At 44.2% G+C, this 25,863-nt stretch overlaps 1 protein-coding gene across 1 annotated transcript in view; it reads right to left on the reverse strand.

The window, feature by feature from the left end:
- The window catches only part of LOC104160390 (alpha-2-macroglobulin-like), a gene marked incomplete at its 3' end in the record, with an annotated part of 34,770 nt that extends 18,670 nt beyond the window's left edge, over positions 1-16,100 (reverse strand). Inside the window, exons 1-11 of the mRNA XM_009698500.1 lie at positions 15,897-16,100; positions 10,296-10,479; positions 9,338-9,494; positions 8,726-8,778; positions 7,997-8,017; positions 4,979-5,147; positions 3,000-3,084; positions 2,172-2,295; positions 1,341-1,455; positions 1,096-1,205; positions 24-185 (exon numbers count right to left, since the gene is read on the reverse strand). Coding sequence (XP_009696802.1) covers positions 24-185; positions 1,096-1,205; positions 1,341-1,455; positions 2,172-2,295; positions 3,000-3,084; positions 4,979-5,147; positions 7,997-8,017; positions 8,726-8,778; positions 9,338-9,494; positions 10,296-10,479; positions 15,897-15,985 — 1,269 coding nt within the window. The remainder of the gene's footprint in view (positions 1-23; positions 186-1,095; positions 1,206-1,340; positions 1,456-2,171; positions 2,296-2,999; positions 3,085-4,978; positions 5,148-7,996; positions 8,018-8,725; positions 8,779-9,337; positions 9,495-10,295; positions 10,480-15,896) is intronic.
- Between the last annotated feature and the right edge of the window lie 9,763 nt (positions 16,101-25,863).

A 25,863-nucleotide genomic window follows, 5' to 3' on the forward strand; every position in this document is an offset into this window, starting at 1 on the left:
TCTGCCCTGTCTCTGTCACTCACTCGGATTTCCAGGGAGGCTTGTTTGAAGGTGGTAGTGTCTATGGAAAACCAGGATTGTCCCTGTTCATCTGTAGTGTAATTCCCTTTGTATGTGTCTCCATCCACAGAAATCGTGATGGTTTCATTGGCAATTGGAGCATCAGTGCCATCTACCAACTTGACCTAACAGAGCGAAAATAAACTTCAGAAACAGAAAAACAAACCAGAAACAGAAAACATTTCCCAAGTCCTAAAGCCTCTTCCCTCTTTTCCTGCTTGCCAGGTAGGACGTTTCTTTACGGAGAAGAACAAGACATGAATCTGGAAATGTGTTAGGTGAGTCCTGAGTTGTCTGAGGCAGCAACTGAGAAAATTCTCAGCAAAACAACCTGATCTGCCCAGGGAAATTATCTATCTGGGCCCTAAGTTCCTCAGTAGGTTTTAATTCCCCTGGCCAGCCTCATTTAGACCTCCATCATATATCTTCTGCTCTTGGTTCAGGAACTATAAGTTCAGGCTTGTGCCTTGCCCCTGTCCTTGACTAAAGCTACGCTGGAGGTAGACCTATACCCAGCTGTTTCTCCGGCTGTTCCCATCTGGTTAACTGGACTTCCTTGGTTGAGCTCAGCCCTGACTCATCACTTCACATTGTCTGGTGGTCACCGGACTGTCGGTGGTGCCTGTTACTGTCACCACGCTGGCTCTGCTCAGCCTGATTGGGTACTGTGGGACTTTGCCCTTATTGATGAGATCACTACGCCTATCTGTGTTGTGGTCACCCTTTGCACCTGGATAACGTTCCCTTGTGGAATAGCCCGTGGTTGCTGCTCCCTGATGTTATGGGAGCCTTCTATTCATCTACATTCATATTCCATTCTACAATGGGCCTTCTATTCTGTACTGGGCTGACTGCCAGGAGGATCAAGGCCATGTGTCTGTTGGAGTGCCTCAACTGTCAGTAATTCGTCTGCCTGTGCAAAGGCAGAGAAAGATGGACCATGTCATCTGCACACATTGCTATTCCACCTGACGGGACTGTGCACTTATCAGTTTGCTGTGCCATTCATTGCCCAGGGTCTCAGAAGTTCCCTACCCTCCCAAAGAGTGGGATCCCTGGTCTGTACTGAGAGTCCAGCAGGTCAAAGCTGATTTTGCTCATGATGGATGTGATTCCACAGGAGCCTGTTCCAGTCATCTCTATTCCTGAGAGAGAGCACAGTAAAAAGGGATTATTAATGAACAGCTGTATTTCTAGACATGTTACTGCACTTTCCTCATCTTAGCCAGACCCTCCTGTTATGGTCTGCCATCACTTTGCCATCTCCATGTGATGCATACCTGTGCCATCTTCTGTGATCTTGCCTTGTACCTCAATGCTCATCTCATATCCACTGCGCTGGAGCTGAAATATCTTGGTCTTTACTACAGCAGAAACACACCCACGAGCATCTGCCTAAAGCAGGGGATTGGAGAGAAAATCGGAATTCTGTGAATAAATGTGGTGCCTCGTGGGACAGGAATAGATATGCCAAACCCAACATGTTTAACTTCTGTTCACGAAATCCCCGCCTTATATTCTAGGGTTGTCTCCAAGACCAGAACTTGTTTACAGCCTGTTTCCTAGCGTTTCATCCACACATTTTCTGTGTTCTGTGAGGTACTTGACACTCAGTTCTCCAAGGCATGCACTGTTTTCCTTGTTAACTCCCTCCTACCTCAGTTCCGTTTTTCTTCCCTTTTCTTCTGTTGTCTTCACTCTTTCACTTGGTGCCCTTTCTCCTGTGTTTGATCCATATACAATACTGCCTTCTTGCTTTCTCCTTTGCTCTCGCTTCCTGCCAGTCCCTCCCACAGTTACAAAATTCTTTCACAGATTCTTTTCTCGGTTTGGGGATCAATAGCAGGGACCTCACAGCTGCTAACTGGAGATTTGTCACTAGTTTCAATGGGGTCAGGATTTCAGCTGTGGAGTTTTCTTCATCAGTTCTGTTTCCAGTTTAATGTTTCATCTCTTAAGAATGCCTTTGTATGAGAACACCTGCTTTTCCCTGGGCAGAGTGCTATCTCTGATGTCCTACTATCGCCAAACACTCACAGATTTGGCCTCCCTTAGACAGCGTTGCCCATTACCGATAAGAAAGACCCCTGTATTTTAATCTTGGGGCTCACCTGCCCAGTGAATTCTTCACACACAGCTTCTGCTTCTTTTCCGTAACAATCTGAAGCAGAATGGGAAAATTTCCGGCACACTTGGACATTCACCAGACCAGGAACAGGTTTCCCATAGGTGTACCTATAATCACAAAGTGTTAAGCAATATATTAGATGATGAGACAATCAGCCAGAGTCACACTCAGACACATCTCCTTAAAGACCTCTGTGGATGACTTCCTGATATTTCTTCTTAAATGCTGACTAGTCTGATATTGTAATGATTCTAGTGATTACATTTCCATCATTTCCATGGTGAGATTCTTCCATCATCCATTAGAATCTGCAGGAATGCAGAAAAAGATTGTCTGTAGAAAATTTTTTCAGCCAGGAGTATCCTTATATCACAAACAGCTGAGGGTTCAGTGAAGAAGTAGAAAGGCAACCAGGGGCTCAGGAGAAGCAATTTACAAGTTAAAAATGAGAACACTGGGTTTGTACCACCTGTCTAAATGGTGTCTGATCTGACATATCTGAGTATTTGCGAGTTCAGAATTGGCAGAGAAGCTCTAACTGAAGAAATGTGAAGACAGAAAGAGAAAATGTACAGTAAACTGGGAGAGAGAGCTGCAGATTGATTTGGCATCATCTTTTAAGGAACATAGAGAAGACCCTTCACTTTGCTCAGGCCAGGTCACCATCTCAGGATTGATAGGGTGGAACAAGCCTGCACTAGATGTCTGGGAAAAGTGTGAAAAACTTTCCCCAGCTCTTCTTTTGGTCCTCAGCCGAAAGAAGGAGTGAAGGATAAGCGCGAGAGAGATTTACTCCAGTTCCGTGACTCACAGACCACAGACGGACACTGGAAGCTCCTTGTCCTTAATAGTGATCATCTTGGGCAGCTTCACCAGGACCTCATACTTGGGCAGCACTAGATGGGAGAGAGAAAGTCTGATATGAGAAGAGTGAAGGGGAGCTGTGTACTACACAGCAACCCAAACACAGAGCCAGGATCATCTTAATATGAACCATCACCTCTCTGTGGTCTTCGGTACAGCTCTGCTACCCCTTCCCTAGGTTTTCTCAGCCTTCACCGCTCTTTGGATTGAAAGGGTATCAAGGAGGGTTGTAGCCCTTATCTTCCCACATTTGCAGCACATGCCTATGTGATCCCATTGGCACCAGACAGCTGTGTAGATCCCTCGCATATGCCTCTTCAGAAAGACACACTGGTCCTGTGTGCTGTGTTCCATGTTTCACAATGCATAATTTGCAACTAAGACTTGGAGCAGCACATTCGCCACCTTTGTCGTTTACCACATTGAAACAGCTTGTATCATTGATTCTCTCGGCTGTTTCTTACTGTCCTGGAGATCACAGGTTGCTGTTGGGCTCACTAACATGTAGCATGTGAAAACGTCCTGCACATCCAGACAGTTCTAGTGAATCTAGCCACAGATTCTCAGGTCTATATCTTCAAGCAGACGAGGCAGCAATAAAGCCCAATATTAAGGGTGGCAAGTAAAAGGTGTATTTTGCTCCTGAGTATTAAGTTACATTTCTCTTCCCATATTGCATCCTGCAACCTTAAGCCCCCAACTACTCAAGCCTGGGACTGGACTGAAAGCATGGAATGGCCTGCTTCCAGGCAGTGCACCTGAGGTTTTTTTTCACAGTGCAAGGAAACAAGAGAAGGGAGGGTGTGCACCCAGAACCAGAATCTGGAAAGCAACTCTGGGTTATACAGTTTAGACATAAATTTGCCTTTAGGATGGGAAGCAAAGCTCAATGTTTCAACCCCAGGGCACATTTCCTCAAAAGGCTGTAAGAGAATTAGCAATAGGGGAGATTCATGGGAATAAGACTAAAAAACAAATAAAAGAAAAACTAGTTTAGTGCGAGGCTAAGAAAGGGATGTACATCTTTGATTTTTGGGGGACATCTTTGATTTGGGGTTTATCTTCAAGTCATTCACCATGTTCATACTAGCCACCATGCCTGACATTGAGCCAAATGAGCCAGCTCCCACGGACTTCAGTGACAATCTTCTTTGGGTCGCATCCAGTATATTCCAGAAACAGCAGGTTCTGGGCAATACACTGGGTCATTTGGGCTCCATGTACTGCCGGGGGGAGCCTGGGAGTGTGGAGCACAGGCCAAGCAACCTCCTTAAATGCACACAACCTAGCCAGAGTACATGTCTGCAAACATCTGAGAAGTCTTATTACAGAACTGGGGGTTAGAATGCTCCTTGAGGCAGCACATTTCTCCTTACTCATTCGCTACTACCGATCTATTTGCATCTGCTTGTCACATTTGTGGAGTGTTCTTCTTCAAACTGAAGTTTTTACCAAAAGTTGACTAAGCTTTTGCAGAAAACAAGGAAGAGGAGGAAAAAGAGAGAGGACTAGAAGTGGAGAAACAGAACTGATGCAGATGGTGAGAGAGGCAAAACAGGGTCACCAAAATATTGTCATCTCTTGCTCTGTATCTAGTGCTACTTGCAACAAGCCACTGGACTGAAAAGCAACTAAAACAAAGTCAGCTGAAGTTGATGCCGCGAGTCATGCACAGGAAGCCTGTCAGACCCTGTGCTTCCAAGAGCCCTGGGAGCAAATACAAGCTCAGTCAGGTTGCAGAGATGCCATAAAGTGAGCAACTGCCTCTGATACTCAGCACTTTCTCTGTCAGCCCCTCTGAACCCCATTGCCTATGTATTCACTCCCTCCCTTCTCCATGCCATTCCCAGGAAATCCCAAATTGAGAGGTCACAGTAAAAGGCATTGCTGTCAGCCCCACTTGCAGCCCATACCTCCTGTCCTTACCGTATTCCTCCACGCTGAAGGAGTGCTCCACATGGGAGGAGAAGCTCTTCTGCACGACTATTTTGTAGGAGCCTTGGATGGGGTCTGAGGTGAGGGGGAAGGAGAGCTGCGTAAGGCCGGTCTCTAGTTCCACCCCTTGCCACTGGTACACACGATTCCTCTGGGGATCCTGCAGGTCGGGATAACTCCAGGTCACAAGATGGTACAGAGGGCTCCCAGGGACAGAGCAGTGGAGTGCCCAGCGTATACACATCCCAGATGGGAAATACCTAGCTGTAATTATTCAATAATCTGTGAGGATCTGTGAGCACTTACCTGTCAGTTCTGCATAACTAGCATGCAAGAAACCTTTTTAACCCTGGAGGTCCTGTCTTGTCTCCCTCTCAGCTCTACCTGCATGCTTACGAAGGATGGGGCCAGGAAGCTGGGAAAGACAGACTGACAAGGTAACAAGATAAAGAGATGAATAGCGGGAGTAAGTGGAGCACAGGGAGAAAGGAGGGAAAGTTTCAGTCTCCTTCACTTGCTATACAGTCTGCTAAAAGGGTTTTTTCCATGCCCAGAACAGAGACCTCTGAGTACCAGTGCATAATCTGCTGAGGAATGAGACACCCAATCTATCTATGGGACTGGGAAATGTACAAGTGTAAAAGTCCAAAGCTTGTGGGGGAGTGGGGACAGGAACAGAGGAAAATATAACCCACATACGTGGATCCAGCTGAGAGCTCACCCTTCTTGCCTCTCCCTGCTCTTCATGCTGGAGCTGAAGTCCCATCACTACTACAGCTGAGTATTGCTCACTATGAACTGACTATCAATAGGCTGTGCCCCAAATTCATCAGCTCAGCTCCAAATTTCTTGTAGAAGTCAGCGAACAAGTGCAGTGGTGCTGCATAGTTTCATGCACCCTTTCCAGGCTCCTCAGCAGGATGGTTAATGTTTACAATCTTCCATTTTCTGTCTGCTCTTTGCATTGTACCTTGGCTGTCACCAAGTCTATTTACTCTAGATAGGTATGTGACTCAAGGTATGTGACTATGTGCACTTACTTCACTGAGATTTTATCTCCGGGCTTAGGGAAAAGGGGACGTGAATGATATCCCCCAGTTGGAGGTCACTGGTCAAGGGGCAGAAGAAGGGGCCTTCTTCCCAAGAAACATGTTGGGAGGAAGGCACAGTCAGTAAAACACATCCCATGGCTCTGACCAAATCCTCTTCATCGTCTTGTTTCAACCCTGCTGAAAAGCTCACCATTTACTGTGAGGGAAACCACCAGGCTTCCTCGGAAGAGTAATTCAAGAAAATGTTTGCAGCTGGGCTTGTGAACTTGTTGCCATTTCTGTGATGTATTTATAGGGAAGACCTGAAGGTCAGTCTGGTTTTCCTCAGAATTTTTTTTTTTTAAATGACAGAAGCAATAGTTCAGGATAATAGTTCAGAAATACTAGTCTCGTACTAACTTCTGCCTTTGCAGCTGACTACAATCAATTAGTGACACGGAGGGTGTGGACTGATGAATATTCATTTCCTTAACACTGCTGACTTTAAGTTGTCACCTTTCTTCACTCCTGCCACCTTTTCCTTTGGGCCAGTCCAAATTTTGTGCAAGCATGTGGTAAATTGCACTGGCAGATCTGATCTGGCCAAAAAAAAATACCCTACAGAGAAATGGTGAATTTGCTGCCAGATGAGTTTCCCAGTCTACAAGACTGCCCTGTAGACATCTGTGAAAGCCAAACAAAAGGCAGTGCTGGACTGAGAAGGAGCATTGAGGAAGGGAGAAGTGATGGTGGGGATGAAGGACAAGGCCTAGGTAAGCTGGTTTAAACAGCACGGACAAACACCAAGGCTCCCAGGCTGGAGCTGAAAACACAAGATGGCCTTCCTAGTGATTTAAAATCGAAGCTTTTCATGGTACTGACACAAAAAAAGTTCATGAAATTACTCAGCCTGTTAGACAAAGGCATATGGGATTTCTGGAGGCAGTGGATAGGATTTACTTCTTCTTGCTCCTTTTGTGAAATTCCTGTACTTAGTCAAGGATCATCTCATCGAAAGGGAAGGGACCTGTTTTCTACAACCCCATGGGAGAGCCTCAGCAGAAGGTAGTTCTGAGATGCTCTCCTCCACCTGCTATCCCACATCACACACTTTCTTACTCTCCTTTCTCCAAATATTCACAGACCATCAGTGGCCCATCAGCTCTGGAGCTCTGTTCTGAAAGTTTGCCGAGGGGAAAAAAGAGTGACAACACTCTGACAGGAGGGTAGAAAAGAGGAGCATAGCCTGTTTCTGGCTCACCTTCTGCCTCCCCTGTTGTGACAACACCCTCAGCTCTAGAGAGAGATGGTGCAGAATGGAGACAGTAACCCCAAGCAGCAGGGAGCAATGACAGGACCGACTACATAGGACCCAGAATCACGCAGACCGACTTAGGATTTGTACACACTAATTCCAGCACTGTTTGTGCTGCTATCACGGCTTTTCTGATTTCGCAGCTGAAAAGGTGAGTACTTGAATCATTGACAGAAGCATCCTTGCTATTAACTTTTGTTTGTCACTAAAGTTCAACTGTTTGAAAAAAAAAAAAAACAGACAAAGAGGGCATGCTTGTGAAGATAGGGGATGCCTACTTACATAATTTTGTTTCTTTAGTTTTGCTAGTTTGTTTGATGCAGTTCTGTGGTTTCAGCCACATTTGGCAGACAGAAAATCTTAGTTCTTCTTGGGAAGAGGAATAAGCCATTCTGGTATGACCTCTAGGCAAGTGTAATTCTGTTCACAGCATGGCTTGCACTGATTAGCTATTTTGTTTCTACACTACATTCCCCAATTAAAGAACCATTGTCGGAAGTTGTTTTGATGCCCAACTACTCAGCCTTCCTTTACACAAAGGGAAAAGGTTATGTGCCCATGTGTTTTCCCTTGCACCTCAGCCTGAAAACACTGGTGCTGGAGACTACTATCTCTGTCCCTGCAAGTTCTGCTGAAATAATAGACATGTAGTTATCCACTCACCTGAACATAGACAAATGGAAACTGTGGGGAAAAAAAAAAAAATTAGTGTTAGAAATATTAGTCACATATGGATGGAAGTCATTTCCAGATTTGGACCGAAGGACAGAAGAACAACCTTCTAAGAAGTGCTTTGGCTTCTTCCTTTTCTGTACTTGCTCTGTTTCCTTAGTTCTTGATGGTTAAGGGAATGTCTTCTATAATATTTGACAGCCCAAACTTTCTGTCTTACCACAATATGAAAATGTGATGAAGTAAGCGTTTTGAAAGAACTTGTCTGCATGAGGAACTGATTGCCAAATAAGCTAAAAGGTGGACTTACACCGCTGACCAGTTCCTCAAAACCAAGTCCTTGTCGTGCCGCTCTCTCTGCCTCTAAGCGTGTGGTTGCACCCACTGCCAGAAACAACTGCGTATCTGTCACTTTCAATGGAAACTGGTCCCACCCGTTTTTTCAGTAATGAGATCCCTGCGTACATGCTTATACGATATACATGCCTTTGCAAATCTGGTTTTAAACACTTACACCCCTTTGAAAAAGGGGATAGGTTTCTCAGTCGATAGAGACGGGTGGAGCGTGTCCAGGACAGGATATAGAACAGGTCAAGGATGGTGTAAGTAAGAAAGGATCATATGCTTTAAAGGCTGTCTTCAGAGGTTCTGGATGATGACAGTAATGGTGTTAACTGGGAATTAAGCCTCCTGGTTAAAAACAAGGAATTATAGCTCTACCTTCTCATTCAGCGGGTAGAAGTCTTTGTCCAGAGAGACGATCCGAAACAGAACTGAAGGGTGTAAAGGAAAAGAAAGAAATTCCACTGTTAAATCTGTAGCCATTACCAGAAAATGTCAGTGTTTCAGTAATTTATATCTCAGATTCATTCCATGGATCAACAGGCTCTGAATTGAGATCTCTAAGTTATGGAAGCAATTACTTCAGGCTCTGTTTCTTGCAGATGGTGAGAGACACATAAATTTAGAAGGATAATCTGGTCTCGGCTGAACTGAATTGTCTCTTGGGAGTGCCTGTCCTGCTTTGTTGATTCAGGTGCAGCCAAGGGAGACTTCGCTTTGAAGACATCCCAGATTCGTGCCTCTAGTTGAGTAGAATGAATCTGAGCCTATGCCTACATCTGGCTGAGACGCTGTGCCTGGACGATGGAGAATAGGAATGATGAAGGTACTACATGCCCTAGATCTCAGCTGACAGAAATAAGATTTACTGAGAGCTTTAACTCTGCTCCGAAGAAGTCTGAAAACATTAATAAAAGTATGGGGCCTCTGGGGAATGAAGCTTGTAAGATTTTCTGCTGTTAGAGTCAATACCAACCCAATTCCCCATACCTGTCTGTCCGGGCTTGTAGATGGGTTTATCTGTCTGGATGAAGACCAAGCTCTCTGAATTCTGGACCAGCACCGACTTGCGGCTCCTGAACTGCAGCGTCGCACCTTTCACTGTCACAGTGAGAAATGCCACTGATGTGCTATTGGACTTTGGAAGCTAAGGAAAATGAAGAGGATAACTGTGTTACTGATTCAGGCCATTGCACTAAGCCTTTGAAGGATGGACTATTAGCTAGGTCCGAAAGTTCCCTAAAGGGACACCAAAGACTCAGTGCTGGAAGCAAGAGAAAAACATGATTTTCTGATACTAACTTGGAGGGCTTATCTCCTCTATCTCAAGAAAATCTTCTTTTCCTTCAGGAATGGTTGCAATGTCAGATCTTCTCCTTATTCTTCCTTCATTTACACACTTTCCTGAGAGGAAGATTGAATCTGATCTTGTTCCTTCGAATGATTTATCAAAATGGAAATTAACCCAGACTCATTATTTAGAGGGTGAGACCAATTACTCACATTACTCACCAAACAGTTTTCTGCAGGAAGCAACCATGAATAAGCTCCAGAAGGAGACAAATGACCTCATGGGCCTCACTGTCTAACCATTCCCCAGCTTCTACAATTCTCATTCCACTTTGCCATTTTTCCTCTGAGGCTTACACATATCAAACAAACATGGAGTATGTTCTGCCAGTCAAAGTTCTAGGATGAAGGATCCCAAGAGTTCCCTAATCTCTACATGCACGTAAATATCACATGGGACACACAATTTGGTAATGGTGGAAAATTATTCCTCATGAGGCTACCATAGTCAATTTTCTACATCAAATTCATTTCTTGTTTGGCTTAGCTTAGAAGACTCTGATTGCAACATCTCTTATTTCTTATTTCTGGACTGTTTAGATCTACTACGCCACATCAATAACCACAAGGGACCATCCCACAAGGATGAGATACTCACAGAGAAAGGGATGCAGGTGAACACGTCCTTCTCCGACACCACATCATCAATCAAGCTCCTGTTTTCCCCTTGATACTCGAGCGTGGCACTCAGCGTCACAGATTCATTCAGGTGGGTCAGCTGAACACAGACTTTCTCAGGAGAATCAGTGTGTATCAGAAAGGGCAGTAGCACCATATACTGCCTAGGAAGAGAGGGAAGCAAGAATCAGAAGGAACAGAAAATGTGAAACAGCTTTAAGGAAACAGTATTAAGTGAAAGGAAATTAACAAATCAGCATGCCTAATCCACTGCTGTCCCTGTGAACTGCAGTGCATATACACATGAGCATTCATTTTGTTCTGGGTTTATACATATTAAACTGCCTACCTAATTAGCCTAAAAGCAGAAAAATGCTTGCAGTGGAAGGAACAATTTCTATGCTAATAGAGTCCTTTACAAAGGATGTTTTGTTCAGCTTCACAGCAGGGAGTAAGGACGGTGTGAAAGGTTCCCGGCTGTTAATTGATTTTTGTATATCCCACGATCTCCTATTGAGACTCAAAGGCATTGGCTAAAAAAGGTTGAAAATTCAGCAGTTTCGGGGTTGAAAAACCAACCCACTTGTCTGGCTGCTCTTGTCTTTGCCTGTCCAGGTTTCCAAACCCTTCTTATGCTGAGCAAAAATGTGAGTGCTTGCAGTTTGGGACCTTATTAAGATGAGCACATGAAGGATTTCAGAGTAGTGATTTATTGCAACACAAGTGCAGTTGCATCTTCAAAATCTTTTGAAAAAGGTTGCTCACAAAAGACCCTTAAACTAAGCTGCCATCCAATAAAAGGGATCATTTAACTGTTGTTTTTTTTTTTTTCACTGATAAATTAAGTTATTAATTCTGACCTGGATTAATTGGCTAAAAAATAGGAGACAAAGGGTAGGAACCAGTGAAAATCTCCAGAGTCTATGTTGGGACCCCTGTTCGGTACACTTCTAAACGATCTGGGAAGTACAATTTTCTGATAATTGTCCAGGGTAACAGAATATCTAAAACTGACTTACGTATTTGCGGAAAACTTTTGTCATATGTTGGGACATTGTAGCAAAAATGGCAAATGAACTGTTCATAAAGGGAGAATAATAAATAGAGGGAGAAAAAATTGCCGCAATGGTATATATGCTATCGTCTATATGCTGTGTCACTAAGTGGGCTATTACCACTCAGATATTAGCGCTGTTGATCGCTCTTGGAAAATTTTCATTCAGTGATAAGTAACAAATGGACTGTAGGGAAGTGTTCAGAAAGGAATAGAGGACAAATCAGAACACACCATTTTGCCATTGTACGATTGCAAGGTACTCCCACATCTCACATATGGCATGCCTTTAAAAAATGGATTTAGCAGAAAAGATTCGGTGAAAGATGGCAGAGATGATCTGGAAATCTGGAATGATTTCCATAGGAAGAGACACTACATAGATTAAGACTCTTCAGCTTGGTTAAAGGCATGACAGAAAGCTATAAAGTCATGATGTGCACAAAAGAAAGTGTGGTTTGCTCATCACCTGTGACAGCACATATACTAAACAACACCAGGTAAAAATATCAAGCAACTGGCTAAATGATGTACGAAACTAAACTGAGGAACTTAATTACACATATAGTAAACAACACCAGGTGAAAATATCAAGCAGCTGGCTTAAAACCAGAAGGGAGCAGGAACTTTTTCACTAATGTACGAAACTAAACTGAGGAACTTAATTCTACCAGGTGCTGTAAAATCCAAATGTACAATTCTGGTATGGCTAGCCTGTGGCTCTTAAGCCTTCCAGTGCTCTCAAGCAGTCCAAGAAGGGCACATATGCCCAGGCTGCATCAGGTGATAGACAGCAGCCGACTGTCCTTCCCTGGTTGAGGAACAAAAGGAGAGCCACTGAGTTGGGTAGTTAGGGCCTTACCTGTGTGTCCAGCTAAGTGCAGACTCTTAAAAGAAGCTGTCACTCCCCACATGCCAGTAATTCTCCAAGGCATGCAGTATCTGCCCTATGGCATCAACTACATAAAATTTGGTATGAGGCTCATAAGAGCAAGAAGATCAGCTACTCTTGATATGAAGGTTATTAAAAATGGCCCGAGTAAATTCATTGCCCAGAAATGGCTAGAAAACATAGTAGCACAGGTGTAATCCCTGCCACAGGAAGACCTTGAACCTCTGGCAGAAGCTACATAAGGCTATAGCAGATGGGAAACTCATTTCCACAGTATTTGCCTTGCTCATCTACACTGTCCCTCAGCACCTACGACTGACCACCAAGGCAGACAGAATACAGAACTAATGTAGTCCTCTGGTTTAATGCTAGACGGTTTTTATGGGCCTGGTGTTCCTTTTTCCCTGTGCACGTTCAAGCTATCCAGATACAGCAGCAGGAACTTCTGGTGGCAATTCAGTCTGCAGGGTACATTAATCACTGTATGCATGGGATGAAACCTGTGGTCACAGCTGCTCATCCAACTTTTCCATGAGCCCTCCACTGGGGAAGGCTAATGTGCACCTTTTTAGGTGATGCTAGCCCTGTGGAAAGAGATAGCTGAGCCCATCCAGAGATATATTATTAACTGGGCTCTGAGCTTTTGGGAGGTCCTAAAGTTACTCTGGAGGCAGCGGCACCTGCGCGGTATCTCCATTTCCCTCGCCACCAGGCAACAGGATAAAGTGTGGTGAGGAGCCAGCTGGCAATTCTGTGGCCGGTCCGTGCTGCTGCAGAAGCAATGAAAGGAGGGAACTCCAGCCACCCAGGGAGTGACTTACAGCCTGTGACCATCTGCTTGCTCCAGCGCTCCCCTTCCTCCACAGCCTTCTCACCACAGCTTCACCCCTCGCCTGCTTCCGCTCCTCTTATTTCCTCTGCCCCCTGACAGTGGCACTGGCAACCTGACTGTAAGATCCAGTCTACCAAAGGGACAGTGTGACCTAGTTCATGGGGAATTTGGCTTCATTCCTCTTCCTGTTCACTGTTCAGCTGAAATTTTGGCCAAAGCGCAGAACTTCCCCCTACACCAGCTTCCTTGCCTTTGAAACAAGGATATGAAATTGCTAGGTTTACGGTTGGACTCAATGATCTTAAAGGTGCTTTCCAACCTAAATGAATCTATGATTCTATGAAATACATTGTTTATGGACCTCCCTTTAGCTGGTTTGAGATGTATTGGTGAAAAGGGCTAGATGAATTAAAGTACTGTGGGAGCTTTAAATATCTTGGGTCACAAAGTCCATGTGGAGACATTCCAGCACAAAAAGCATCTGGGCTGCCAAAAGGGACCTCAGCAGCCTCCCTGCATGCAATGAACGGTTCTGAAAACAGAGGCAGTGACTCAGAAGCAGGTGTCAAGGAGGGATAGGGGACCCTAGAGAGAGTAGCTGAGGCAAAAATGATAAGTTTGTCTATACAGAGAAAGTAATACTTTACCTTAAGATGCCCCATCCCAGGAAACATTCAAGGACAGGTTGGAGGAGGCTCTGAGCAACCTGATCGAGTTGATGATGTCCCTGCTCATTGCAGGGGGGTTGGACTAGGTGACCCTTAAAAGTCCCTTCCAACTCAAAGCATTCTATGATTCTATTAAGGTGGACTAATGTCTGTGCATTGACTCCCAGCTACTTCCTAGAACAAACACCCAGCCAAAGAAGGCAGTGAATTTCATCAGTCCAAATCCATTCCGTCAGTCCAAATCCATACCTGCCAATTCAAGTGCCATCACGACTTTGCATTTCTGACCATACGCAGTGTATACCCAAGCATGCACACCATGTCGTACAACAGCTTGCATGCACAACCACATACCAGAATAGGACAATACCTCCTGTTGAATTCTTCCAGAACAGACCCAGAGCAAGAAAAAAATCTTGCTGTCAGTGTCTTGCAGAATCATAAAATTTTTGGTTGCAAGGGACCTGTGGATGTCTCAAGCCCAGCTTCTCTCCCAAACAGGACTGTTGCAAAGGACTACATAGATGGAATTTCCACTATCTCTCTGGGTCACCTGTTTCAGCACTGCACTAACTTCGTGAATAAGTTTTTTTCTAATATATAGTCCGAACCTTAATTGTGTCTCCTGTGTAGCTGATCACATGTGAAACAGAAATAGCAGCAACTGCTACTGATCAAAGAAACGATCTCCCTACTTGCCCAGGGCACCGTAAGCAAGTCTTGGTTGGAAGCTTCATTTTGTCTTCAGTTCAAGGGTGGCTTCCCTTCTGTGTTGTGCACAGCATCTGATCTACCCTGCAGCACTTAAAACAGAACCGCTACCTAGCAATTCACTGCTCAGGTTCCACTGCCTCGCTACTGGGCTCCTATCTTCACTCTGTGGATCCCAACTACACCCCTCTCTCCCCACTTCTCTCAGCCCTTCCTCCTTCTCCCCTCCCAAAATGGTGCTCAAGTCAGTGACAAAAAGCAACATGTTCCTCATAGGAGGAGAGGTCTGAGTAGTTTGGATTAATTCCCTTTCCCCCGATCTTGGGCAGGGATGAATTAAGATTACTTAATCTCTTAATTACATCAGATTACTGTAGGGAGACCGGAGAGCTCTGTCTGACCCCAGAGCAGACTTGGCTGGCTGATCTACCCCAGAAGCACCCAAACAGGGCAGATGAATGAGGGGTTGATGGTACAGCGTGAGTCAAAGGTTCTTCAGCCGGAGCCGGTCACCACTTCACCTCTGACCACGCCATAAGTGGCAGCAGTAATGCTGCACCTACTGCTACAGCTGCCAGCACTCCTGCAGTGCTTGTGGGCATGAAATCTCTGAAGCAAGCATTACGAGACCCATGTTGGTGTGAACTGCACTTCTACCAGCATAGCGTGTGACAGCAGCCAGGGTCTGAAGAGGGAGGCTGCTCCCATCCAGACTAGAGGCTCCGGAGCAACCCTCTCTGGTAGGCAAGGCTGGGATGGGGATGCCAGATTCCAGTTTGCCCATGCCCTCCCGGGCTGCCCCTCTCCTTGGGACCCTTAGCGGAGTGGGCACTGCAGCCATGCTGCTGGTCTGCAGAGCCCTGGGGTGGATGCCCCAGGGGAGGGTGCCAGATCCAGGCTTCCAGCCAGAGGAAGAGAATCTAGGTCACAGATCCTCTTTGGGAACAAGTACATCTGATGCTGCCAAGGGAAACAAACTGGCTTGAAAGAAACAGGAGAAAGGGGAACAAACCAGCTTGAAAGCAGCAGGAGAACAGGGAGATGTAACTCAGTGATTGAAAGAAGGATACTACAGGAAAGGTAAGTACATGGATTCATGCCCACAAAACCCCAGGCACCTGAAGGTTTCTAGGCAGCAATATACTTAGGCAAAGATGTTGTGAGGATCCAGGGCTGGACTAGCAGGCAGGAGTGTGGGCACTGGCAGAGCTGCTGGGGGGGGTCCCAGGGCTGGACAACGAGGGGGTTGCAGGGTGGGAGTGGGGAGCACTGGCAGAGCTGGGCAGGAAGATCAGGACTTGGTTAGTAGTGGGATGCAGGCCAGGAGTGGAAGAAGCTGGCACAGCTGTTTGACAGAAAGGAAGAACACTGGAGGAAAAAAGGAGCACTAAGTCCCGTCCCCCGTCCCCCCATGCGTAGCTTACGGTTCTGTCGTGGGAAAGGTGTCTCCAGGAAGGAAGAAGAGGAGAAGGAGGAAGATGTTTGGTTTGCTGAGCAGCCTGTCCTTCCCCATGATGCAGAGCAGGTCGCAGTGAGTCAAGCAAACACCCAGCCTGGTCCGGTGCTGCTGTTTTCCTGCACCTTGTAATTCCCCTCCACTCTCTGCTGGGTCAGCCTCTTTATAACTGCTGTCTGCAAACAGCTCAGGGGCTGGAGGAGATAAGGGCTGGGGGCCAGGACCCATCCGGAAACGGGGAGAGGCGGTAAGGAGGAGCTGGAACAGAGGGACAGTATTTGGCCAGAGACTTTCCAAGTGGGGGAAGGGTATTTATTGGATTGTGCTTATATTAGAAATGTTTGAATGATTCATACCCTGCTTTCTTTAACCATCAGAAACACACAGTGTTGGGGAAATGAACTGTGTTCAACACAGGGTAACATTCTCTATGGGCAGCATCCAATCATAGCACCCTGATGTGGGGTACTGTGATCTTTTGAAGCCAAAAACCAGATTTGTGGGTATTTTAAGAAAGAAAAGAAACCCACAGACAGAAACATTGCCCATATTATGTTGACAGAATACTGCAGTAGTTTGCTGACACAGTTACTAACAGAGCCACTATGTGTAGACAATTAATCTGTCAGGAATATAACCCAAAATGAGGTGGGGTACTGGTCTAGATATGGAAATAAGTTCTGTTCCCACTGTGAATATGCACAAATATTACACAACGCCATTGGGAGACATCCTTGCCTCCCCAGCATGGTGATCATCTTCCGTCATTCGATGTCACCTGGAGCACAGATGTTCCAGGTGTTTCCTCATTCCCTTTGCCAGATTCCGATCCGTGCTGCTGTGACTCACGTTTGTAACAAAAGTCACTCAGAAATAGTGCTGCTCACTTGACTCGGTTTTCTGCAAACTTCTGGTTGTAGCAGCTTACCCAGAAGTCGAACCTAGTAAAGAAAAAATTTGCTAAATTCCAGCAGGTCGTTGAGCAGAAATACTCAGTCCAAACTACAAGCGTGCCCTGAGAAGCCTGACTAGGTGGGGTGTTTGCACCAGTCTGTGGAAAACTGCAAATGTACCAGGGTAGGGCTGTCTGTGTGTGCTCCAGTGCCTGTGCAGTGAAAGGATTCTGTAACACTCTTTATAGAGACTCGTGATCCCTGTGAAGATTTCTGCTGTGTACAAATGACCCAGCAGAGAAAATGCTTCAGCACAAACCTCCTTGAATGTGTCTACGTGAAGCCACATTAATGGTAGAGGTTCTCTGTTCTGTGCAAGGGAGTCTATTAGATCACAGCAGCCGTATTTGCTCTTTGCTTGAAGATTAAGCTTCAAAAAAGAGTGAAAGTTAAGACTGAATGTTAGCTCTACAGTGTGTCTTGACTCTGATGTAGTAGCCAGAAAACCTCAGGGAAGAGCAGTGCAAAGGACCAGGAGAAATGTCTGAGGATGAAAGGAAATTTAAGAACGGTGTTCAAAAATCAGGCACAGTCTCTCGTGGAATAAAATTTAACACCTTTTATGAGTTAGGAAAACAGTTGGGAGGCAGTCAGTGTCTGCTGGGGGGAAGTCTTGTATAAATGTCATATGGAGAAGGAATGAACACGTACTCACACAAACCGAAAGATTTAGCAGATTATCAGTTAGAGATCGAAATACTGATGAAAAAGTGGTTGTGTAACTACCAAGTAATAAAAACCATACGGATCTTTCTCCAGAAATGCCCCCTGTTATCTGTCCTCTCACTCCCATCTTTGAATTCTCCAATAATCAACTCGTGCAAAATAGCAGTTTTCAAAGCAGTAGCATCCTGGGCATTTGCTGGAAAACATGATTCATCCCAAGCTGCCTGGTGTCATTCAGTCTGCTGTAAACGGAAACCAAAAAGAAATCTGAATGGACACATGCAAAGTATGCTTTAAGGATGAGCATGTAAAACTAAACTTCATAGATCTACAGGACCTTCAAAACCAGTGATTCAACGGAGATCCTATTCACCATCATTTTCTTTCTTCTACTAACCAATTTATCATCCATAAGGTATAAAATAACTGCTTCTCAGTCCCCCAGGAACCACTTGCCAGCTCTCTTACACCCTGATGACCACCTTGCTCTACAAGAACCCTTTAGCTCAGGCAGTTGGTTCCTCTCTCACAAAGCTCAGAACCAATGTTCTGAATTTGTACTTAACTTCAAAGATTTTGGGTGCTTTTTCAGAGCTGAAGGAGAGATTGTGTGTTTGAAAAACTGTCTATTTATTCCAACAAGGCTATAAAAGATATCTAATAAAGGATATCACTGCTGAAAAAGGCATGCAACATCTTTGCCATACACAGTGATGGCTTCAGTGAACTGGCAGTCATGATTTTAACCACAGGGAAGATATTTCCTCTATCAAAATACTTCATATGTGTCGGAGGTCACTGCGCACCTGGCAGATCAAGAGACAATCTGTACATATCTAACACCTTCAGTGACTAGTCCTCATATTAAGCTGGTATGAAACCTAAGGGAATCATTGTACCTAACTGTTGATCACAAAGAATTTAAATTAGGCCACATGACAGTAAATGGTTAATATAGCCAAAATGCCTAAATCTAATTTCTTATAACCCTCCAAGCAGAGCAGATTTATGTACTAAATGATGGCAATTAATTTTGGTTCATCCTGTTCGAAAATGAATGATTACATATGTTTACTCTCACTTTTAAAGGTAGCATATCTTTTGGCTGTTCCACAGAAAGTTATTGAAAGTTATTTATTTCCAATGCTAAACTAAAACTATAACATTATTCTAAAATTTTATTTTATTCCAGAGAACACTTGGGAAAATTAGCTTAATTTTAGACAATTCTCAAAGACTCTACAGTGATATACTGGTAAGTTAGATGTGCTGACACATTGGATTTCTTTTCCAGTTATCATATTGAAATGGAGCAAGACACCAGGTCAGTAAGAAACGGACGCCATGGGAGCACTTCTACTTTACCTGAATGTATCATTATGACCGTTCTTTATTTTCTGGAGCATTTCATTCTCCACAATATTTCCTTTTCAGGTTCCTTTCCACCAGCACTTTAAAATATATTATTTTGAGTTCAACTGACTGACACAAAAGATGCAATTAATAAGTTAATGCATGCCATCATAAATATTGACAAATTCCAGTGACAGCAAATCTTATTCTGCAAAGTTTCCTATAAGCCGTACAGTCTTCACTGTGTTGTCTAGTAAAGATGACAGAGAAATGTGAAGTATCCTACACCTACAAGTTTATGACCACTGTAGAAAATATAATTCCCCATGAAAATAAAGTAAGGTATTGAGCTGTGCAATTTCAATCACCTTAACCCAATTCTGGTATATTTTCCTCTGACTTCTCTTCGGTTTCTGTTGTTCAGCTTTGTAGACGACTACCAATTGCCCAGTAACAAAGTGGCCCACCGGTCACTGTGATTTCAGAAAGAAAAGGTGTCTATGGGCAGGTGTAAATACCCTTGGTGCTATCACAACACTATTACGTGCAGGAATCACTGCCCCAGCAGTCTTTAGTTATTTTGGAACCACTGCCACCAAGGGTAAACAATGCCAAGAAAGACACCTCTTTCTTTACTATGTTCTTGTTCTGCCTCCTCAAGGACTGTAGCACAGTGCTCAGTGCTCAGCGCTCAAAGGCAAAGCAATAAACTGAACTGGAAACTTTTGGTTTCAAAGCGATAAACTGAACTTCAACCTTTGGTTTTCAAGAAGACGCATGTATTAAAAGAAAAAGCTGAGGCAACAGTTCTTGATTACACTGGTATTGTGCCTAAGGTGGTCCATGCACTTTCACATAAGAATCCCTGGTAGAAACCAGTAGCTCCACAAAGGAATGTCTTTCTGCAGTACCTACATCAGCTTTGCATGGGGACAGGTGAGAAAACAGTCACTGTAAGACCTGAGACTTATATTAACAGCTTTGATTAACAAAATTGTGTTAGCTGTTCAACTAAAGGCTGAAAAAAATCCTTCAAGAGAAAAAACAAAAAAGAATTAAGTATTTTTATTTTAAAGGAGACCTGAGACTTATATTAACAGCTCCGATTAACAAAATTGTGTTAGCTGTTCAGCTAAAGGTTGAAAAAAAATCCTTCAAGAGAAAAAAGAAAAAAGAATTAAGTATTTTTATTTTAAAGGAAATCCAAATAATGGTATTAGTTTCTCCAGCCTATGTATCTAAAGCAAAGAAATCCAAAGCAATTTATTTCAAGTGACAACCGTCTAATCCAAAGCAATTTATTTCAAGTGACAAAAAAGCTTTACAAGAAAAAGTACTTGATTAAATTAATAGGAGTAACAGCAATACCCAGAGAGATAAAAAGTGTTTATTATTGTGCGGGAGACAAAATATTTCACAGTCCATAGTGAAGAGAAGGTCCTCTATTGGAAAACCTCAGTCAATATAAACATCATCCAAGTTGCAACATGCAGATAAAGGAAGATATGCAATGGAATGAAACACCATAAAAAAGGTTTCGTCAGCTAAATTTCATATTAAACTGAAAATGTCAGAGAGAATAAAGATTATCCACTTTATTGGCCTGTTGCATATCAACCTGAGAGAAGGGGCTGGTGGCAGATTAACTGCCTTTCCCAGGCACGGACAGCTGAGCTGACAAATATATTTCTGTGGTGTCATATGAACAAATGAGTAAATTCAGGCATGGAAAAGGCATCAATGAATTACTCTCATTTTAATGCACTTTGTAGATTAAATTGCAAACCAAATTGGTAGCTGGGCTTTATAAATAGTCCTGTGACTATACTTTGTGTGATGTAAGGTCAGCCCATTTGTAAGGTAAGCCCTATACAAAGTAGGGTTTATCGGCCTTTCCCAGCTATATTATAGCAAACATCACCTCTGTGTATAAACTTTGTCTTACCTTAAAAAAGAAACCTATATTGTATGTTGTAAAGGAGGCTGCAACCAAGGTTGTTAACCCTTCAGCATGAGAAATCTGCGGTGTGTCTGATACTTGTAGAGCACAGTACACACAGAGTAGGATCAGTTGTTGAAATCCCACTCTTAAATCCATTGAAGGTAGTTAGTGAATGATATCTAATAATACTAAAATATATAAACAGGAAAGTAGCTGTTTGCATGTTCACAGATATTTTTTGGACATTTCAGAGAAATTAAGATAATCCATGACGTTGTAAAGAATGGAAAGGTATTTTCATTTATACATTTGTATTACTCAGACTATTGCCAAGGAAGGGGAGACAAAAAGCCAAAGCATTTACAAATGTGTCTGAGAACAGCACTTAGGACAATTAACTGTATTCTTTTTGAATCTTATGACTCCTCTTTTCAGATAAAACTTTACCTTATAAAAAGACATACAAAATTAACTTCAGCTTTAGCCTTAGCTGTGATGCTACTGCCTGGGCTGCCGCTCTCCTCAGATGAGGTACAGGCACCTCACCAAGGTCCTTCTGCTGGCCCTGAGGTTGATGTTCAAGGCAAGTGGAACAAAGTTGGATCCAGGCTCTTCTCAGAGGTGCACAGTGGCATGAGCAGAGGCAATGGGCTAAGTTGCATACAGAGAAATGATGAGCAGATGGAAGGAAAAAATGCTTCCCCTGAGGACGATACAACAACAGAATAGGTACCCAGAAATGCCATGGGATAATCATCCCCAGAGACCATCCAAACTTCATGGCACAAGCCCATGAGCAAGAATGCCAGTAGAGAAAAAGACCATACTTAGAGAGCATAGGCATTTCAAAGATTTTTCTCCTTTAGATTTGATGTTCATTTGGCTACCAAAAAGTGAAACCCCAAATCACTGCCCCTCTCTGAATGGCTTTGCTAGAAGGAGGCACAGAGGGCTGTGCCAGTGCCACCTGCCTAATGAAGTATGAGGCAAGGCAATCAGATAGTCTCATCTTTAACCCTTTCCCCTGCAGCTCTGCTTTGTTCTGTTGCACCTTGTTAGGCAGGGCAGAGCTGGCCATGTTTGGCCTTTCAGGTCAGGGAGAGAGGTATGAACCGTGACACTGTAACACAGCTGGAGAACTTGCCAGGATCCTTTTGAACACAGTGTCCTGCCCTGGCTGCGTTACACCACTGCACTTCCCTCCGGTTTTGGGATACCTTGCACTGGACACACGTGGTTGGAAAGGAACAGGACAAGACCTCGCCTAAGCAGCCGGGGATTGTGAGGAGAGACCCAGCTGTGCATCCCACAATCAGCGCACAGGTCTTCCCAGATGAGCTTTACGACGGCACAGACCTCAGGTCACTGCGAAGTATGGACGCACCTTGCCTTGAGAGGAGGGACAGCAAGGGGAACTGGTGGGACCTAGAGATAGTCACTTCCAGTAAAGTGAAGTAGAAAACATGTGGCATGGTTATGCAATTGCCTCTGGTAATAACCCAGCCTTCAACTCCCTGTGGGTATGGAGCCAAAGAGTGGGAGGCTGAAAAAAATGTGCAAGGTTAGCACTTTTGTAGCATGCACGCAGAGCCCTGTCAATACACAGTATGGTGATTTTTATTCCCTCTGCCTCTGCCTGCGTCGTTCATATTTACCCTCACTTCACTATCAAATAAGATTTTTTTAAATCTCCCAGCTGTCAGGTTATATACACAGTGTGACAACGTGGGGTCCAGGAGTCCTGCTGATCTTAAGGGAGGTCCTGGCTTGCCCAGCAGCAACACTGGTGAGGCTGGGAGGGGGAGCAGAGGACCCCAGGGCAGGATCAAAAGGCATGAGGAGATCAGTGTGCGGAGCTTGCAGGAGGATCAGAAAGGGGAAGAGCAGTTCCTTGTTTCCTTGAAGGATGCTTGTAGGTCCTGTTTTCAGCGTAATGCCTTGCTTTTAGGATTTTCTTGACCCTCAACAGGTGATCCTTTAGGAGGTCGAGCAGAAAGCAGCTCTCTATTGCTGTTGAGCTACAGGACTAGCCGACACAATGTTGCTTCTCCACTTGAAAAATTTTTGAGAAAACTTTTCATTGTTGCTCCAAATAAAAAGTAAAATGTACGTGAGTGATGTTGCTCAGGAAGCCCTTCTTTGATGCTACACGTTTCACACCAGTGGTGCCAGAGATGTGACCATGCTTCTACGTCAGCTGTCTGATGAACCAGATGGTGGGGGTCATTTGACTGCAGACAGGGCCCTACTTCCCTAATTGCCCACCAGGTAGGTGGGAAATGAACTCAACAAAGAATTGATGGGAGAGCAAGGCTGAGTTGTTTCCTCAGAGTATTTTGACACATCATCGTTTCTTGAATGAAGGTTCCTCTGTCACGTTTCTGGTCATCTCTGATCAGTGCATTGTTGGGTCATTATTCACACTTCACATATCTGACAGAGGGAGGGTGGTGAGGAGGAAACCTGAATATCAGCAAAGTAACAAGACTTGGAAAATAAAAGAAATCATACAGCTGAGGTCTTGCCGTGCCACTGTTTAACACCTTGGCACTATTACCTGTGGCACTGGAGGGATCACTGAGGATTTGAGCCAAAAGAAGGAGCAACAAAATTCCCTGGACCAAGGACTCCTTTGTCTAACAAGAGTTCTGGGTAAGCAATTGAGGGACCTAAACAAGAGAATGCTGCTACACTAGAGTTCATCTTTCTTGGGAGATTCATTTGTTTTTTCTCTAGATTTTGGATCCTGCTGCCCACATTGTGGATGAGACTCATAATCCACAGTAAGAAAGCTTATGTTCAGTTTCCAGAACAAGTGTGGTCATTGTAAATCCTCTTCTTCTTAACTAGACCATGACACCAGCCTTAAGCAGATCCTTCAGTGTGAACTCCTCATGAGCAGCAAAGCAATTCCCAGGGCACAAATAAATTCCACAAAGAAGAGTTTAACACAAAGGGAAGTAAGCTTGACAGAGTGTTTTAGTCAAAGAAAATCTCATGTGATTATAGTCTTTGTTATCTCTTTTTTATTCCTAAGAACCTGCATTTCAGAATAGCTTTCCATGTACTCCTAACAGAGCCATGCACAGACCCACAGAAGATCCAGAAGCTGGAGAGCAGACAACCACAGTGAAGTTCTGAATTCACATGAATTCTCATAGTGCCGCTGACTCTGCACAGCAGTTTCAGTGGATGCTTATATCTGTCTCTGTTCCCCGATAGCTTTTTAAACTGAGATATGCAATACCGAGCGCAGTAAACCAATGTCGGTGCCTTTGAGGAGACAGCAGTATGGTAGCTCAGAGCACCTCTTGGGCCAGTGAACCTGATTTTCTCACACTTGGGGAAACAGAGTTTGCTTAGCCTGTACATCTTCGCAAAACTAAAGTATTTCTGACATTCTCAGATGCAGAACAGTCCTCAAATCCTCTGGAATTGAATGATATGATGCCTCAGGATTATCGGATTACAGAGGAAGAACTGACACGCAACCTAGTGGGTGTCCCTGTCTTGCTTTGTCGATAATGAATATACTTGCTTCAGCTTCAGTGTGGCACAAAACATGTAGCTGAAACAGAACACCTAGGTTCCAGAAATCTGGAAGGTGTTGAAATGTGTTTTAAGGAACATTGCTCTTCCCTGGGGGAGCGGGAGCCAGAGAGAAAATAGTCTACATGTAAAAATCTGGAGGAAGAGTATGAGCCTGGGATGTTTGTTAGATCTGACTGCAACCAGCAATTAGCTGTTTGAGTCACAAGATAATATCAGGTAATAAACATTACAGTTGCAGCATGCAGAGGAGGAGTCTGCAGTGGGAAATATGCTTTTGATGTTTTAATAGATCAGGTTTGGCCTAAGAGGAAAAGAAGGCTCCAAAAGAATGATAAAAATGCATTTTTTTTTTCCAGGACTTTGTTTCTTCCCAGAAAATGAAGTTTGGCTGAACAGAATAACATTTGGCCAGACCTGAGGGGGATTTTTATGAGTTCCATGTGGGATGCTGAAGCCTTGGCTTAATTGGCCTCAGATCCCCCAGAAAGATGCACATCCTGTATCCACATCCTCAGCCCAGTCTCCTTTTCAAACTTGTTGCTGTAACTGTTGATTTCTCTTGCTTTAGTCCAGTTTGATACTTGTGTAAATCGAGGTGGTTGCTACAGTTTGAGGTGTGTCAGAAAAGCAAAAGTCACAGCCTTTCTTGCTTCCCTCCTACTGCCAGTGGAGTTTGAATTTTGGAACTTAGCATGGAAATCTGCACTCTGCCCAAAGCAATTTCATGCCCCACAAATTCCTTGTCTGTGAAACTTAAAGAAATAGCTTTTTATAACATCAATATCATGTATATCCTGGATGGCCAGCCCTGTGCAATTCTAAAACTCACATAGGGCTGATGGACTGTGTGAGTGTTTGGGTATCCTGCTGCCTGTGGAGACGCAGACATCTGTTTTGTTGAGGAGCCAGGCATGAGTAGCTCAGAAGCACAAATCCTACTAACTCAAATTAGTGTCTTTTGCAAAAAAAAAATTATCTAGGAAGAGGGATATTCTGTGTTGACATGATGATTAATTTTCATTGGAAAAAAATGCATATCCACAAATAACTTTAGCAAATTTCCTGGTGAAATGGATCCTTTCAAAAGGCATCCTAGCCCTCAGCACCTGGATGGTTTGCATCTTTGCTTAAATTCTTGCTCACACCCTTGCATGGCAGGTCCTTTTTTCCCCTTGCTCCATGACAGATCCATCCTTTTCTCTCTGTTCCTGCGTGGCGGATGGTCAGCCTCCAGTACACTGCTAAGAAGCCAGCGTGGAGCTGGATCCTACCACCTGTGAGCTGCCGTGGGAGTCTGGCAGGGGTGGACAAGGGCTGCTGGCATGGTTGTTGCTCCTGAGTAAGAGGAATCGCATCCACAGTTCTTTCCCGGGGCCTCCTAATGCTGGTCTGCTCGCTCGTCTCCAGCCATGCCTCCTTTGTCCCTTTGTCCCTTCTGCCAGGGCTCCAGTAGTGCCTGGGCAACGCTT

The sequence above is a fragment of the Cariama cristata genome, unplaced genomic scaffold (assembly GCF_000690535.1).
Source record: "Cariama cristata isolate BGI_N322 unplaced genomic scaffold, ASM69053v1 scaffold1524, whole genome shotgun sequence".
NCBI classification, from domain to species: domain Eukaryota; kingdom Metazoa; phylum Chordata; class Aves; order Cariamiformes; family Cariamidae; genus Cariama; species Cariama cristata.